General features: G+C 35.4%; 3 protein-coding genes across 12 annotated transcripts; 1 reads left to right on the top strand and 2 right to left on the bottom strand.

Moving 5' to 3' along the window:
* Nucleotides 1-1,865: 1,865 nt before the first annotated feature.
* Nucleotides 1,866-9,400, top strand: LOC110820052 (mitogen-activated protein kinase kinase kinase YODA-like). Of its 3 annotated transcripts, none has more exons than XM_088211740.1 (12): nucleotides 1,866-2,143; nucleotides 2,966-3,683; nucleotides 3,798-4,538; nucleotides 4,763-4,850; nucleotides 5,012-5,074; nucleotides 5,446-5,606; nucleotides 5,719-5,794; nucleotides 6,072-6,131; nucleotides 6,221-6,328; nucleotides 6,506-6,742; nucleotides 7,685-7,776; nucleotides 7,875-9,400. In XM_088211740.1, exons 2-12 carry the CDS (start codon nucleotides 3,133-3,135, stop codon nucleotides 8,392-8,394), a joined length of 2,697 nt encoding a protein of 898 aa, XP_088067866.1. In that variant the 5' UTR covers nucleotides 1,866-2,143; nucleotides 2,966-3,132; the 3' UTR covers nucleotides 8,395-9,400. The 3 variants fall into 3 exon arrangements, with proteins under 3 accessions (XP_088067866.1, XP_088067865.1, XP_088067867.1); XM_088211739.1 differs by having other exon boundaries at nucleotides 1,866-2,152; XM_088211741.1 differs by having other exon boundaries at nucleotides 1,866-2,181.
* On the bottom strand, nucleotides 6,666-13,595 carry LOC110810330 (short-chain dehydrogenase TIC 32, chloroplastic-like). 6 transcript variants are annotated; one of them, XM_022036464.2, is made up of 9 exons: nucleotides 13,341-13,595; nucleotides 13,122-13,251; nucleotides 12,515-12,746; nucleotides 12,029-12,108; nucleotides 11,633-11,786; nucleotides 11,339-11,417; nucleotides 10,985-11,069; nucleotides 10,742-10,788; nucleotides 9,658-10,125 (listed from the first exon to the last, which is right to left on the bottom strand). In XM_022036464.2, exons 2-9 carry the CDS (start codon nucleotides 13,225-13,227, stop codon nucleotides 9,952-9,954), a joined length of 957 nt encoding a protein of 318 aa, XP_021892156.2. In that variant the 5' UTR covers nucleotides 13,228-13,251; nucleotides 13,341-13,595; the 3' UTR covers nucleotides 9,658-9,951. The 6 variants fall into 6 exon arrangements, 5 of the variants coding, with proteins under 5 accessions (XP_088067871.1, XP_021892157.2, XP_021892156.2 ...); XM_088211745.1 differs by lacking the exon at nucleotides 9,658-10,125 and adding an exon at nucleotides 6,666-6,800 and having other exon boundaries at nucleotides 13,122-13,595; XM_022036465.2 differs by lacking the exon at nucleotides 9,658-10,125 and adding an exon at nucleotides 9,371-9,642 and having other exon boundaries at nucleotides 13,122-13,595.
* Nucleotides 13,596-13,736: 141 nt separating this feature from the next.
* LOC110810358 (short-chain dehydrogenase TIC 32, chloroplastic-like) lies at nucleotides 13,737-17,183 on the bottom strand. Of its 3 annotated transcripts, none has more exons than XM_088211742.1 (8): nucleotides 16,879-17,183; nucleotides 15,841-16,072; nucleotides 15,605-15,684; nucleotides 14,935-15,088; nucleotides 14,755-14,833; nucleotides 14,574-14,658; nucleotides 14,250-14,308; nucleotides 13,737-14,154 (listed from the first exon to the last, which is right to left on the bottom strand). In XM_088211742.1, the coding sequence occupies exons 1-8, from the start codon at nucleotides 16,979-16,981 to the stop codon at nucleotides 13,978-13,980; spliced, it is 969 nt and encodes a 322-aa protein (XP_088067868.1). In that variant the 5' UTR covers nucleotides 16,982-17,183; the 3' UTR covers nucleotides 13,737-13,977. The 3 variants fall into 3 exon arrangements, with proteins under 3 accessions (XP_088067868.1, XP_088067869.1, XP_088067870.1); XM_088211743.1 differs by having other exon boundaries at nucleotides 14,262-14,308; nucleotides 16,879-17,178; XM_088211744.1 differs by lacking the exon at nucleotides 14,250-14,308 and having other exon boundaries at nucleotides 16,879-17,180.
* Nucleotides 17,184-17,710: the final 527 nt, after the last annotated feature.

Below are 17,710 nucleotides of genomic sequence, written 5' to 3'. Positions count from 1 at the left end.
AGGGAACCCTACCGGGATTGTGGTCTCCCATACCGGACAGGGTATGGAGATCTTATGTGTTTTGGCGCCCATACCGGACGGGGTATGGGGACGGCCCGTTTCACCCTCATACCGGGCGGGGTAATGAGGTCTATGTTTTGGCGCCCATACCGGACGGGGTATGGGGACGGCCCTGGAATATGATTTCGAGTGTTACGGATTAACGGGTAGCGGGACCCCTATGGATCCCCATGGATACTAGTGGGCTGGTGAATTAGGAAAATATGTTGTGTAACGATTGAATTACGAAGAGTGTGATAGGTATTATGTTATACAGTTCATATATATGTTTTCATGATGACGATGATGTTATTGCTTTCGTATATTGTTTTTATGAATTTCACCGAGGTAAGTAAATGGTAAAGGTTTTATTTTCGATAAAAGGATTTGTTGTAATTTATGCTCCATTGGTCTTTTTGTGTTTTCTACCCACCTTTACCTCCGTGACGGTGAGATATCGTGATGTCTTTACTGGGCTAGTGTAGCTCATTCCTTATTTAATCATTTCAGATCAAGAGGACATCGTTCCCGTGCCGGTTCTGCAGGAAGACGACGAAGGGGACGCCTAAGGACTCCATAGTCACATTCGTAGTTTTTACTTTCAAGTTTCCCCTTTAGCTAGTTTAATCTTTTATATTTTGTGAGCACGTTTTTGGTTTTAGTGTAAGGGATGTTAATCAAATTTTGTTTTCGCTTCCGCATTTGATATTTATAATATAATTTTCATTTTAAATTTCCGGGGCCGTTACATATAATATTTATTTTATAATAAAAATTATAAGTTAAAATTGTTGTATATTATTTAGCGGGATAAATTAGTATAATGATTATAATATATTAAAAGTTAGGTTTAACTACTTTATATTTGTTTAAAATAAGGTTACTCTATTCACTTATGTATGTATGTAGATAACATTTATGGGCTTTTTTTTTACACAAAATTTAATGTCGTAAAATTAAATCAATTCAAATAAATTAACACGTCGAATTATAATTATATAATATTTTATTGTAAATATTATACTTTAAATATCTTATACGAGTAAAAAAATAGTTTATCACAAGTAATCTTTTGTTAGAAAGAGCATGCAATATTTACCGCGCATTGAAATAATTAAATAATTTTATAAAATATACGGTATCAAATAAATTACAAAATTTTTTAAATTTTATGAATAAATAATTAATAATTAAAAAAATAACATTATAATTTATTAGAATTATAGAAGGAATCCATAATTTATTATTTTAATTTTTTTTAAATAAAATTATTATTAAATATACTTTCTTATTTTACCATCATCTATCAATAAGTACTTGTTGAGTTAGTACGTTGGACGTATTTATTTAATTTAGAATTTTCAATTTAGAAGAATATAAATTTTACTTTTAACGTAAGTAACTATGTCACCGAAATATGTAAATAACATATTTTTTCGAATTAAAAGTTAAAAATTAAAAATGTATGAAAATAAAAAAAATACAAAATTTTTTAAAAGGGAAATAATTGAATATAAATACATATAAAAGGTTATAATTTAAGTTTTGTATACAATGATAAATAAAATTTAAATTATAATATATATATATTATTTATTTTTTTAATTTTTTTTAAAATAATAATAGAATCAAACTAAGTCAAGTCAAGTAGACATTAAAGAAAAAAGAATTACGGAAGTTGGAAATTTACATGGAATTTACTTCTCACTCTGTCTCTCTCTCTCCACTATTTTTTAAATTATTTTATTTAATTAATAATTTTTATTAATAATATTATTTTTCTTAATATCCAAAAATAAAATCAACGCCCAGACAACTCCATGTCTAAGCTCAGACATACTTCTCTCTCTCTCTCTCTCTCTCTCTCTCTCTCTCTCTCTCTCTGTCTTCCCATTTCTATATCTCTATCTCTCTCTCGTTATTCCTCTACCGATTCCTTATACTCACTCTCAATTCAGAAGAACCCATTAAAGATATCTATCATTGTTTGCTCACTTCAGATTCATAGGGTTTTGTTTTGCACCGATTGGCGAGTGATTCAGGCTTGTTAATCGCTCGATTGTTGTTTGGTTCATCAGTGTTCTTCCTCAGATTCGCAGCTCAAGTACGTGAGGTCATTCTCTTTCTGTAACCAGATGACAAGTAAATATAGTTAGTTAATTTTGGCACTCGTTTATAATTTTCTATATTTTACAAGTTACGTGTAGATCTGTTTGACAAACGTTGAGTATCTTTTGAGTAATTTGAGATCGTAACCCTTTGTTTGGTTTCCGGGAAAACTGGGGAAGGAAAAACAATACGGAAAGCCGTAGGCAGGTTGCATACTTGTGTTAGTTTCAGTTTAAGCATATCTGCACGTTCTTACTATCCAAGTTTGAGATTCTCGGCTTTCTTTTTTATTTGCTTTTACTTTCTCGATAGGTACTCAGGAAATGAATTTTCAGGTATTATGATTTTAGTGGGGGAGTTGAGTTTGTCCTCTGTACTTAGAAGATAAGTTAGCCTGATTTATGGATTAACTTGCGAGGCTGCTGCTTTATTGAGGTGAACTGATGCCATTTTAGGGTTTTTTTTAAGTGATTTTGACTATGGACATCGTGGAGAAAATGTTTGAAATTGAATAACCTGCTGACAATTGCATGCTATATTGGCGTCGGCCAAGAGATTGTAACTGCCATTTAGTAGGTGTTCATGTGCGTAGGTCTTTTGTATGTTGTTCATGTGTCGCTCTTGTATGTTCTTTTATATATGTTGTTTATGTGTTGTATTCCATGTGTCATATCTTTTGTTGAAGCTGTTGGTCAGTTGAATTTGCATAATTGTCTACAAGTTGACTTTTTTATCGGCTGTAAAAGAACAATGACATTTTTTGGACCTCTATTTTATTTCTGGGAAATATGAAAGCACTGTCTTTTCCTTGTTGCAGATTTCGGAATTTGCATTTGATTCTGACGCTTGCTCTAAAGCTTTGCAAGCCGTATATGTAGTTAACTGTCACATATAGGTATAATATGGCAGAATTTTGATATTGCAAAAGTAGGTCCATTGTAGAAGAAGTTGACTGCCACTTGTAGAGCTTAGAAATCATAAAACATGCCTTCATGGTGGAGGAAGTCGTCCTCCAAAGATGTCAAGAAGAAGACAAGCAAAGAAAGTCTTATTGATTCCTTACACCGTAGATTTAAGATTCCCACAGAAGGTAAAGTAAACAATCGAGCAGGAGGGTCAAGAAGACATTTCAATGAAACAGTGTCAGAGAAGGGCTCTCAATCCCGAGCAGAGTCTAGATCACCATCACCTTCACCTTCCAAACAAGTATCAAGGTCTCAAAGCTTTGCCGATCGACCTCATGCCCAACCGCTTCCTCTACCTGGGCTGCACCCTGGAAGTGTGGGCCGCACAGATTCTGGCATTAGCTCACCGAAACTGAGGTCAGAAAAAGGCTCCAAATCCTCGTTGATTTTGCCTAGACCGGCACGTATTTGTAGTCGGCCAAATCCTACAGATTTAGAAGGAGATTTGGTCACTGCTTCAGTATCCAGTGAGAGCTCCATTGATATTGATGATCCTGGTGACTCTCGCCACCGCAGTCCCCAAGCAATTGACTGTGACAATGGCAGACCAGCTGCAGGTAGCCCATCCAGGTGAGCTTATGTTTTTTTTTTTTTTGGTTGGATTCACTGTTGTTTTTGATGCGCTGATGATTCTCTTACTGAAATGAAACTTTGCTGTCCACTTTATTTCATTTTTGGTTGAAGGGTGCTGCTCAAGGATCAGACCTGTCCGGTTGTCCAAATAAACTGTAGAGAGACAAAAAAGCCAGTCAATATTTCATTCATTAATCATGTCTCCCCTACATCACCGAAACGGAGACCTTTAGGAAGTCATGTGCCAAATCTACAGGTTCCATATCCCGGTGCCTTCAGCAGTGCTCCAGACAGTTCTATGTCAAGTCCTTCCAGAAGTCCACTGAGAGTGTTTGGCACTGATCAGGTCATAAATTCTGCTTTCTGGGTGGGGAAGAGTCACCCGGATGTCACTTTACTTGGATCTGGCCACTGCTCCAGTCCTGGATCTGGACAAAATTCTGGACACAACTCGATGGGAGGGGATATGTCTGGACAGTTATTTTGGCAACATAGCAGGGGTAGCCCTGAATATTCTCCAATTCCTAGTCCAAGAATGACTAGCCCTGGGCCAAGCTCAAGAATTCAGAGTGGTGCTGTCACACCCATTCATCCTAGAGCAGGAGGAATGACCACAGAATCGCAGGTAAGCTGGTCAGATGATGGGAAACAACAAAGCCACCGATTGCCACTACCTCCTGGAACAATCTCCAATTCTTCTCTGTTTGTTCATTCAAATTCAGCAGCAACATCTCCCTCAGTGCCACGAAGTCCAGGAAGAGCGGAGAATCCTGTAAGCCCTGGATCTCGCTGGAAAAAGGGGAAGCTACTAGGTAGAGGCACTTTTGGACATGTCTATGTTGGCTTTAATAGGTACAGACCTTCCCAAAGAGAGGATGCTTGGTTTTCATGTCTTTACTCTTATATATTTGTGGATGTATGCTATCTATGGTTTTGTGGTTTATTTGATCGCATCTTCAATTTTGTCAACATTCTACAATTGTTTATTTAACGAGTGACTAAATTTTCACGTTCTTTCTTTTAAAGTTAATTAGTAGAGTTCTTGCCGTCTAATTTTACTTTTCCAATTTGTTCAGTGAAAGTGGTGAAATGTGTGCAATGAAAGAGGTTACATTGTTATCTGATGATGCTAAATCAAGGGAAAGCGCAAAGCAGTTGATGCAGGTGAGTTGATTGCATGCTATCAGATGTGAAATTAATAATCATATATTGCTTCCTTTGTCAAAAATACTCACTTGATTTCTTCTTGTTTATCCATAAATATAAAATATATATCTAAAATTTGACCAAGATTTGAAAAGGACCTTACCAAGCCTTTCTAACAGGAAATCTCTTTATTAAGCCGCTTACGACATCCAAACATCGTGCAGTATTACGGTACTGAAACAGTGAGTTTTCAATCTGGTTACTTTCATTGTCTATTTTATTCATATGATGATGATGATGATATGAACTATTTAATGATCGAAGTTTTCGTGCATTTTATTATTTAATGGATATGAATTGCGAATATTGAATGTTTATTAGTAAAATGGAGTTTGTTTTTATTCTTTTCTTTTGAAGATTGGTAAATGGATTTCACAGCGATCCTAAACCCTAATATGGAATGCATATAACTTAAATGCTTAGGCCAAGAAACTTGTGGAAACTAAATCTATGGTATCTTTTCTAACTGGTTCCTAAGATGTTATTTTCACATTTTCCCGACAAACCAAGTTTTAATTATACTTAGAGAATCTTTGAATAATCTCCTGAACAGGTTGGAGATAGGCTTTATATATACCTGGAGTATGTTTCTGGTGGGTCCATTTATAAACTTCTTCAGGACTATGGACAACTTGGTGAACTTGCCATCCGTAGTTACACTCAGCAAATCTTGTCAGGCCTTTCCTTTTTACATTCAAAATCTACCGTGCATAGGTCAAACTAGTTTCCCTTCTTTCTCACATTTCAGAATATGAATTCTATAGCTACTATCTAATTCAAAATTGTTTATGGAGTTCATATCCTAAATTTTATTTCTTTTACACAGAGATATCAAGGGAGCAAACATACTTGTTGATCCCAATGGTCGGGTTAAGTTGGCAGACTTTGGGATGGCGAAGCATGTAAGTGTGTACATAATCTTTCTCTAATTTAGACAAAATGATGTTGAATAAAGTAGGAGCTAACACACGTTTTGGAAATTGAAGATTTGGAGTCACTAAATTGCTGGAGTATGAATAAATTCTTGTGGAGAGTGATCTGATAAGTTTAAATATATTTAGATACAAATAAAAGACATGTAAAAATATCAATCTAGTGATCTTGCAGCTCATTGGTGCAAAATCTGTAATATCTCTTTACTGAAGGCTGCTTGACAACATTATTTGTATTTTCTTGTAGATTGCTGGGCAGTCATGTCCACTATCGTTCAAGGGAAGCCCTTACTGGATGGCACCTGAGGTCAGAATTTTTCTACTTTGAGCTTTATATACATGGCCTTATGCATTTCTTGGCTGCGAAACTTAGTCCATATCTCCATTTCTTTCCAGGTAATAAAGAACTCGAATGGTTGCAGCCTTGCTGTGGATATATGGAGTCTTGGATGCACTGTTTTGGAAATGGCTACAACAAAACCACCCTGGAGCCAGTATGAGGGGGTCAGTAATAGACATAGCACGACATAAAATTTTACATTTTTAACCTCCATAGCCTTTTGTCAAAGTTTAATTAATTCCCCAGCTTATTTGTTGGGAGTATTTAATCTCTGTCAAAGTTGTTAAAATCTACTTCCATCAATTATGGTATTCTGATGTTTGGACTGTCATAATGTTTAGGTTGCTGCCATGTTTAAGATTGGAAATAGTAAGGAACTACCAGCTATTCCAGATCACATCTCAGATGACGGAAAGGATTTTATAAGGCAATGTTTGCAACGTAACCCACTGCACCGACCGACAGCTGCTCAGCTTTTGGAGCACCCTTTTGTGAAATATTCTGCTCCATTGGAAAGGCCCATCGTGGGCGAGCATTCAGATCCATCTCCTGGGGTTACAAATGGAGTGAAAGCTCTGGTATTCTTTCTTCTCTTTCCTGTGGTCAGGAGACTTTTTCTTTTGTCAAACTTCTTTTCTGCCATGATCATTAGTTGCATTATAATTGTAGTAATTAAAAATCGTAATAAATATAATTGAGAAAATTAGAATTATTAATTAATTACTTCAAAAGAAGAATTAGTAATTAATAAAAATTTGAAATATTTTTAAGCTCTCTTGATATGTTAGTAGACAGATAATTATTTAATGAAAAGGGTGACTCTTGTCCCTTTTGGTTATTGAACTAAAGTTTTGGCTTAAAGTTCATAATATACCATTAACTTAATAGTTTTTTAAATATAAAACCCAGAATAACAAACACTTTTCGAGCTTAAAGCACTATGAACTAAAAAGCCAACATGACTAAAAGCTATATGAACTTAAAGAACCACAAAAGACAAAACAATCTATACGGCCTGGATATTTATTTACAGAGATCAACAGCACTGACAGATAATTCAGAATGTAGTCAGATTGATATGATCTTTAGAGTGATGTTCCTTCGAGAAAGTGTGTAAATAATCATTGGATTAGTATCTCATTGCAGTAGATGAGTGACTATTAACATAGTTCATTTAGTTGATTGTGGTTAGTTCATTTAGTTGATTGTGGTTGTCAACTAAGCATCATAAGTAATATGGAAGAGGATGCCGTTACTTGTCATGAAAACATAATTGTATACCGGGATAAAATGTGCACCGCTTGGTTTCTGTCTATAAGATGCAAAACCAGGTTCCCTGATTTGTGCAGACCTTAGCTGTTCATTTGCTGATAGGCCTTTGTATGTAAACTCAACCAGCATAGCATCATAATCTTATACTGGATTTTGGCAAGCACTCTAGTCAACTAACTTCTTATGCTTGTTTGTGGCCCATCTACCTGTCTATAACCCGCCGGTCTGGTTTGTTGATTATCCTCTAGGGAATTGGGCAAGGAAGAAACTTTCCCACCTTGGATTCAGAGAGACTTGCTGTTCATTCCTCAAGAGTTCTAAAAACTACTCCCTATGCGAGGTCTCTCTCTCTCTCTCTCTCACACACACACACGCACATTCATATTCACTCTTTGAAATTTCAATGATGATGATGATATTAATATTTGTGTGATGCAGTGATATCCATATTCCAAGGAACATATCGTGCCCCGTTTCACCTATTGGAAGTCCTCTTTTGCACTCCAGGTCACCACAGGACCTGAATGGGAGAATGTCACCATCTCCTATATCCAGCCCACGGACTGCTTCAGGCTCATCCACTCCTCTCACTGGGGGCAGCGGTGGAATACCTTTTAATCATCTTAAACACTCTGTTTACTTGCAGGAAGGTTTTGGAAGCATGCCAAATTCCTCAAATAGCCCTTATAATGGATACTCAAATAGCCCTTATAATGATCCAAATCCTGATAAGTTTCGAGGAATGCAGTCAGGATCTCCCATCTTCTCAGAATTGATGTCCTCAGAAAATATTCTAGCAAAGCAGCTTGGAAAGCCTGCTCATGGGGAACCTTATGATGGACAGTCAGTTTTAGCTGATCGGGTATCTCGACAGCTAGCGAGAGATCCCATGAACATGAATCCCTCTCTGGATCTGAGTCCCAGCACTTTTTTGCATAGCCAAATGAGTGGTATCTAAGAACATGGAATCATTCATATCCACCAAGCTGAGCAGATTCCTAAATTGTCATACGTTTTGGTTCTACCAGGTCCATCAGTTAATCATGTTTTGAGGAATCTAATAATAATGATTCAGGATGGAAGATTTACATAATAAGGCTGAATTTGGTGGAAGTGAAGTGGCTGCAATTGGATAGGCCTTTGTTGGCTTGGTGCTCAGCCATTCTGGTGCTTGAAGATAACTCAGCTATACATTACTGATCATTTGGATATTCAGTAACATCACTTTCAAATGAGGCTTACTTCCTTGAAGGGAGACAAGGAACTTACCATACTTGCTGTTGGACTGACTCTTACATATGATGCGGAATCTTTTTGTACAAAGTTGAGTGCGTAAATGCCCACTACTCTTAACCTAAATGTGCCATGAGAAGCTTGGTTTTGCTTGGGGTAAGCTGCCTCTGATGATCCGGTGTATGACCTGGTTCCCTCCATAACAGAAACTTCACACGGCTGCTAGAACTGTATATTCTTTAGATCACCGTACAGTAGAAAGAAAGTTTAGGTTGGTACAATTATTAGCTTTGGACTTCTTTTTTGGGTCTGAACATGTACAGAAGGTGAGAACAGAACTGAATTGGGGCTCAAATTTTATTAGATGAAGCAACCAAAAAGATATGCTGAAACGTGCGGATACCTGTTTCTTGGAGTAAACTGTCAGCTCAAATGTGATCTTCATCCTCATATACTAATTTGTCATTGTACATGACCTGTATTATTCTCTGATTATGCATGAGCCAGCCACGGGGAGGCATTTTGACAATGTGTTAAAACATATGTTTAAGCATTGTTCAAGTATAGATGAGCCATGTTCGGTTCACGGGAAGGGAAGATTAACACAGTAGCTGTTGTCTTGAGAGAGAATCAGAATTTTTTTTGGTGATTTATATGCTCTGTTATAACTTTATGGGAAGAAGATCATTTACCAAGAAAGAGAAGGAAAAAAAAATTACATTTCAGGTTTACATTGAATCTTGAACATTTGTGCAACTTCTGACTAACATACTTGAATTTTCTGAAGCAGCCATGTAAGCCCCTTGAATGTAGAACTGAGTCTTGCTATCATTATTTGATTATTAACAGATTTGATCATTGAGCAGTTCGCCTCATTGGCAGTCAAGAAAGAAATATAGACCAAACCCATTCTCTCTTTTCATGGCCAAATGCAAGCTCATAACTCTGTTGCATAGTTGAAGAGAAGCACGCCCTGTAAAGCTAGATATTAAGGTCGGAGAATCTAAATTCATATAGACCATATATCAAAGTCTCACATCTTTGATATGAGATCTAGTTCCCATACCTCACAATAGCGGATTACAGGTAACTAAAATCATATCAAATCATGGCTCTGAAAACCTGTTTATGAAATAAAAGCCAAAAGTACTGCACTGAAACAGAATATTATCATCTATGACTAAAACCATGCTCATAGCTTCATAGAATCTTGGTAACTTCGAAGAAACTAAGCTGTCCAAACTGTTTTGCTGCTGCAACTTGACAATACATTGATATTGTATCAGGGGTGAGAGCATCTTCTGATCAAACCCAAGCTGAAATCCCACAGTTTTCTTGACAATTCAGAATTCCTAGCCTGTGAGCTTGCTTCAGCTATATTGCTGTCTGCAAAATAATGGCCGCTCACCCCTTTAACTTGTGGATGCAAGGCAACATAGCATGTGGTTGCTGCACCCTATGACCAGATTGTTGGAAAATAATTCTTGAGAAAAATTTTGTTGCAAACAAATCGAGCAGCAAAATCTCAACTTTGTCAGTTTCCAGGAATAGGGTATAAGACACAAGCAAAGCTGTCAACTGGGCAAAGCTAAATGGATCTATCAGACTTCGGTATAGTGGCCAGACATGGTCCAGGCTCTAAATGGACGAAGCTGTGCTCGCTCTCACTAAATAAAAATTTGTAAAAGATTTTTACTAATGAGAATATGTTAAACTTAAATAGGTCTTAAATAGGTCGAACGTAGCTCAAGCTCGCTCTAGATGTCTTGACTTAGCCCGATCTGGCCTGGAACGGACTCATGGGCTGTGATTGGTTGTCCGAATCCAATCTCTCAATACTCCTTCAATATGGTCCAGGTTGATTACTATCAAGCTGCCCTTTTTTAATAATTGAGTGATTCTAAGTTCAAAATTTTAGAAGTAAACAATATGTTTTCTGAACTATGACCCTGAATTCAGTGAATCTTGAAATGCAAATAACAAAAGATAAGCACAACAAATAAGCAATAATTTATCTTTTTTCAGCCCTTTGATACACACACACACACACACATACACCACACAAAATTTACCTGTTTAACATTTTTCATCACATATTTTCCCAGATGATTGACAAGACCTGCATCAAATTCAGACCAAAATGATGAGAATATTGATATAAAGAATTAGCCATCTAATGTTGTTGTTGGTTATCGTTGAAATGGAAAATGAATGGGTAAGCATAGTATATTTTTCTATTAAGAGCCAAAGCAGCATATTAATTTGCTCCTGTCTGCAGCGAAACTCTAGATGATGAATCTCCATGGAGAACATACTGCTGAAAAAGCTGTGATGTCGGAAAAGATTGGTAGCAATTGCTCCCGGATGTACTGAATTCACAGTTATGTCCACTCCATCTTCCTGTTTTTTTTTTTTTAAAAGAAAACAAAACTATAAAAAATTATATGAGAGAATTACCATCCTGATCTGCAAATTAGCAGATGAGCTATAATTGAGGTTCATATATGGTGACTAAAGTAACTAGTCACATAAAAGCTTAGCAGGCAAACTAAGAGAAATATGAACTGATGAGTTTCCTATTGTTTCTCACCAAATATTTCTTATAAAATAAGTTTTTATCACAAATGTAATATATGGACACATTAATTATCCTTGAACAAGTTACGAACCTTCAGGCATCTTGCAAGTTTATTAGCATGCAAAATATTAGCAAGCTTTGACTGACCGTATGCAGATAGACTGTTGTACCTGTAAATTCAAAGTAAAAGCAAAATTAGTTTAAATATGCAAATAATGATATAATTCTGCTTATTATGATTAATCTAGTTATTAAGTACAGGAATTACGAAAACCCAGCTGTTTAAGGCTTTAAACAAACATTAAATCTATAGAAAACTTGGCCAAAAATTTTATAAGCCATGGGTTAAACAGGATCTAAAGACTGCATAGGGATAGCATTGCACCCTGCTTCATCATTGATTCTATCAAAACGAATCCCTTCAAGGTATGAGAAACGGTGACGGCGGGACGAGACATTCACAATCCTTCCTTCTTTGCCACTTTCACGAGCAGTTCTTTTCATGTTTTCCAATAGCATATTTGTCAAGAGAAAATGACCTACAAGAACATACAGTAACCTTTTATCAACTCCATATTTCATTAAACAAGTTTTCCTTAAGAATCATATAAAGTTCAGAATAAGTCATTTCATGTTTCAAAATATACCCATTTGGCAAAAAATAAAAAAATCCATCTTGAAAAGTATTCATTTCTTTGTCTTATTAAGTTTTCATTTCTCAAGAACCCAACAACCAAACCCTATATAGTATTTATTAACTTACTCAGAAACTGATTGTTACCTATGTGGTTTGTTGCAAATTGTAGTTCTATGTTGTCTTTGGAAAGCATGAATGGTGTTGCCATGATTCCTGCATTGTTACTAGGAGAAAAAATTGAAGTATCATTTTAGTCCAAACTACTCGTTCTCAAAAACTCAACTTGTAGTTAACAATAAATGACTTAAACAATTGTAAATTGATTAGCAATCACATGTTTTTTGATAGGCTAATGAGAATTCTCGATCAAACTAAACAAACAAATGCAAAACCTTTAGGCTATACTTCCGGTTGGTAGTTCCTAAATTAGGGGTTATAGTTCATCAGGATCAAACCCAGAACTCTAAAGATCAAACCAGTGACTGGTGTTAAATGAACTTCGAAACTTTTCCATGCAAACTAGCACCAAATATCTTCTATGCCTGCTGTTTCATGTTTCATTGGATCTAATGCACTGGTTGCCTTTAATGCATAATATAATAAGCAATGAGAGAATCCGAATTATCTTACATGAGGATGTTCAGGGGAAGACCAGAGGAATTGAACTCTGCCACAAATTTCTTCACTGATGCCATTGAGCTGAGGTCCAATTCCATGGCATTAACATTTGCAGAGGGGTTCTGCTTCAGTAATGTTTCCTTGACATCCCTGCTAGCTGCCACATTCCTCACCCCCATAACTACATGAACACCGTGCAGTGCCAGAACACGGGCAGTTTCAGTGCCAATTCCACTCGAGGCACCTGCAACAACAACAATAATAGTGATATTGTACGGTTCGTTCACCCCCTTTTTAGCAAAAAGAAAATTAACTTGTTTGGTTCAATCCAATTCAACTCAATTCAATTATGTTACTTTCCTGTTTAGTTAGTGAAATTATATGTAAATCTAGCTAATAATTGGATTGAACCCTACATATACCGAAGAAAAAATTACGAAGGGGATTTACTATTTGGGGAAAAATTACTAGGATTCGTCTTTCAAGTGCTTTCAATCGCACGACCAGAAACTTCATTGATATGCAGTAAAATGAATTGAATGCTGTGTCGATAATGCATTAGAAAATTATTAGCTGTTAAAAAAGTCTCTGTTTTTTCAGTCCTCGCTAAAAAATTTACCTGTAACAATGGCAGTGAGTCCAGTCCCATCAAGCCCCTCTGTAACTTCCTCTGCTGTTGAAGACGACGAGAACCCGGAGAACCCTTTCCTGCTAAACAACCACATCTTCTTCCCTCTCTCTTATACCGCCTAAAATTTAAGATGCCCAAATTACAGTTACAGACATAAAATTTCGATTAGTTAAAAGAGTTGAATCCATGTTTCTGGAGAACTCGTACCCGTTTCATGAATAGCTAAGAACAGACAGGATACACATTCTTAGAAAATTGTTTCTGGAGAATTTGTAAAAATTATATATTTTTGTTGATAAAGTTAAAATTTAAATTCCCTTTTAATAACTTCAAAAATTCTCATAATATAATATATATATATATATATAAATATATATCCCAAGTTCATAATTAAATATCACCAAATTTTGGCAAACCCCAGAAAACTTATTTCTTTAACTAAAAAAGGCATAGATATCTGTTTCATCATCTTTCAATTAGGAGATATTCACCCACTAAAAACTCTTTTAAGTTGTAAGCCATTCATGGGAAATATTAGTTCAAACACTTACATCCCCACTGAAATAATCTATACAAACAATAAAAAAATGTATACAAGACTGGTTTTTCCTACAAAGGGTTCACATTAACAGGCAATGCCAATTCATCAAGGGCATCACTGATTATCACAAGCCTTAATGCAGACTTGTATTAATTCTTACATCTCAATTGAAAAATAGAAAAAAAAAGAAAAACAACTAATAGATTCATTTTATTAGAATTAAAAGTTACCCACGACCACGACCACGATCACGACCACAACCACGACCAACAACGTATAACACCAAATTCTTTTAATAAAGATTCATATCGAAATTCCGGAGTTTCTAATTAAATTCACACTGAAGTCCCAGAGTTTCTTTGCCAATTCTACATTCCTAGCCTGTGCACTTGGCTTTCTTAACTGACAATTCTCAAAGTATTCACCGCTTATCCCTTTTACTTCCGGGTGCAGCGCCAAATAGCACGTTGTAGCAGCTCCCTGTAATTATGATAATAACATAAATAAAGAAAGGACAGACAGTACGAAATTGTCCAGATGAGTTATAAAAAAAAATAGAGTTTTCAACGTCATACCCTACAACTCACCTGCTGAACATTTTTAAACACAAATTTACCGATAGAATAAATCAGATCTGCACAGTACGAAAAAGATTGAAACTTTAAAGTATAACAAGTTTATAACATAATGTAAATAGATAAAGCGTTACCACCTTTCGATACTTGAGTTATGATATTTGGTTTCATTTTTCATAATTTGAAATACGTCAGGCTACGGGAAAATAAAGGATTAAATGGATGGACACAAAATTCATAAAAAAATTACTGATTAAACTCATAATAGTCCTATATTATATATGTTTAAGAATTGATAATATGGTAAATATTAAAAGTGTTTACCATTAACAACACGACTATTGCGAAAAAGATTGGTGAGAACTACTCCTGGGTGAAGTGAATTTGCAGTTATATCCACTCCATCTTCCTGTTTCAAAGAAATGGCATCCGTTACAGTGTATTATAAACTGTTACCACCAAAAGTTTCTAACCTATTTTTGTATTTACTCTATAGTTTAGATACCTTTAGCCGTCTTGCTAGCTCTTTAACATGCAAAATATTGGCAAGTTTCGATTGACCATATGCAACTAGACTGTTATAGCTGTGGATAACAAATTTTGAACATAATCAAACAAAAAATACGATTATTAATTCTGAGCAAACGATTATGGCATTTTAATATAAAAAAGTTCTGACTGTTACACTGATTGATCATTAAGATTTTCAAAACGAATTCCTCTTTGGTACGTGATCCGGTGAGCTTCTGAGGAGACATTTACAATCCTTCCTTCTCTTCTACTTTCACGTGCTGTTTTCTTCATATTCGCCACCAAAAGATTCGTCAACAGAAAATGGCCTGCAATAAAAGGTCACAAAAAGCCAAGGAAAGTTGAAAGAACTAATACAGTTCCACCAAATTTCACATGCAAAAAGTAGATGGCAACAATAAATTTTCTTGTTTTATGCTTAGTTTTCCTGATTGAGATGCAGACAAAGCTCCTTTGATTGGAAAAATCAGTTTAAGGCATGTAATGCTGATTCCCATTAATTAATACACTATTATCTACTGTAGTATTGGAGCCATAAGTCTCCTGTTTGATTTGAAGTCTCGCAAGTTTTATCTAAACCTAACTTCCCACACAAGGTATGGCGACGAGCATGTACTTCACCTATTCTTTTAGCCTAGTGAAACTTTCGTGTAAGCGGGTGCATCGAAATATAAGTAATAAATTTGTCTTTTTCTTTTCCTCTACTTTAAACAAAGTAGTTTACCATGATGCTTCAATAGCATATCCTATTATCCATGCCACTTTCTAAGAGATACTTCTAACTATCATATTATAGACTTCCTCTCTATAAATATCCAACATACCTAAGTAGTTTGTCGCAAACTGTAGTTCTATATCGTCTTTTGAAAGCATGAATGGAGTTGCCATTATTCCTGCATTATTACTTGCAGTAAAGGAAAAAAAAAAGGAACAAAATCATCCCCTGAACTTTGTGTCATACTACGAAGCATGTAACTCTGAGTCAGTAAGAGAAATAGAATTAAATGGAACCAAAGACAAGTTCATGAACTCTACGAGATTTGCCTCTTCTGAGTCTTACATTAGGAGGTTCAAATGAAGACCTTTCGAATTGAAATCTGATGCAAATTTCTTTACAGATGCCATTGAGCTAAGATCCAACTCCATAGCATCAACTTTAGCAGTGGGGATTTCCTTAACAATTGCTTCTTTGACATTTCTGCCTGCTGCCATATTCCTTACTGCCATAATCACATGGACTCCTCGCAACGCAAGAACTCGTGAGGTTTCAGTGCCTATTCCATTTGATGCACCTATTTCGAAAAGCAAAACAAGAAGAAACAGGCAGATAACTTTGTCAACACTTAAACTAATCAAAACAGCTGCTTCATGCGCTATGCACCACCAACAGTATCCAGTATGGGAAAAAAATAAAACAAAACCCGATTGAGTTGTCCTAAAAGCAATATCCTCTGAGTTTGGTCATCGAAACTTTTAGCCAAAAATATCATAACCTAACTTGAGATTGTGTTTAGAACAAATGACCTTTATTTGTGGAAATCAAAATGAATTCCTCGTGTATTTTAACAGTTATGGCAAGGTAAAGATCTGTTACAGAATCATAAAAGTTGAATTTTTAAAACAGGATGAATTTTAAATTCTACCTGAGAAAAATTGCGTAAGAATTAAAGTATTTATTTTTATAATATTGTAAGAGATTTTTATTCTCTCATAATTAAAATGTGCTAGAAGAAATTATAGGGGAAGTATATTTGTTCCGTATATAGCTTACTTTCGTAGAAGTAAATTCTCATAAGAAAATGTCTAAAATGCTTGTACATTTTGTAATGGAATGAGCAATTATACAAGTCATGCGACTCACGAATCCAAGCTCGGGTACTCAACATAGCTATTAAGGCATATTTATTAGGGTTCGTATCCATCACATCAACCAACCCTGAACTAGTCATTCACCATTATCAACGAGTTCAAAAGGGTTTATTCAATGTCAACGACAACGTAAGAACAAAAAATGAAAAGTAAACCCAAACCATAATACATAAAAACAAAAGCATGCACAAAAAAAAAAAAAAAAAAAAATTAGAGAACTGAGATTGACCTGTAACAATGGCGGTGAGACCAGTCCCGTCTATCCCCTGAGTAACCTCCTCCGCCGTTGATGAGCCCGAGAACCCAGATTCTTTCCCGCTAAAAGGCCACATCTTTCTCTCTCCCCTTCTCTCTCTCTCTCTCTCTCTCTCTCTATCTATCTCCGTCTCTGCTGCAATAAGCTCACTGGCGACTGATTTTATAACGCGGAGATGCTAAGAGGGTGAAAAGATAGATTGGGACGAGGCAAAGTGGCAAAATGGTGACCTTGTGGTCCGGCCAAACCTGTCCCAGTTCTGTGGATTTGTGGGTGACGTTGCTGGATAATGTACTGAGAAAGAGGACGTCCATCTGTTTTCGCTTACGTGTTTGATGCTCGTGAGCCATAATTTTCTTGAATTACATATAAAAACAGATGCAATGAATGTGCATTTGATTCAGCTTTTGCTTTTTGAGCTTAAAAATCACATTTTTTTTTATTTATCAAACAGAATAAAAAAGTTAACTGCTTTAAAAATCTGTTTTTTATATGGTTTTATTAAAAAAAAAAACATATAATTGAAATTTCAAAATTAATTTTCACTAATTTCTCTATTTTTTTTAAAAAAATAACATTACTTTTATAATTATTTTCATTAAATATTAAATAATTTATTATTATTATTTTATTTATTTTATTAAATTATTTTTTTAAAAAAAATAAAAAATAAAACATTTCATGTGAAATATCCGAATTAATTAATATTATTATTTATTATCATTAATGACGAAACAATTACCTGTATTAACAAATAACGACCAACCGTAGACATTAACGTTTGAAACTTGAAGGACATTAACAT

This window comes from Carica papaya, chromosome 9 (genome assembly GCF_054855325.1).
Source record: "Carica papaya isolate Zhongbai chromosome 9, ASM5485532v1, whole genome shotgun sequence".
Classification (NCBI taxonomy): Eukaryota; Viridiplantae; Streptophyta; class Magnoliopsida; order Brassicales; family Caricaceae; genus Carica; species Carica papaya.
This window is presented reverse-complemented; position numbering and strand designations above follow the sequence as displayed.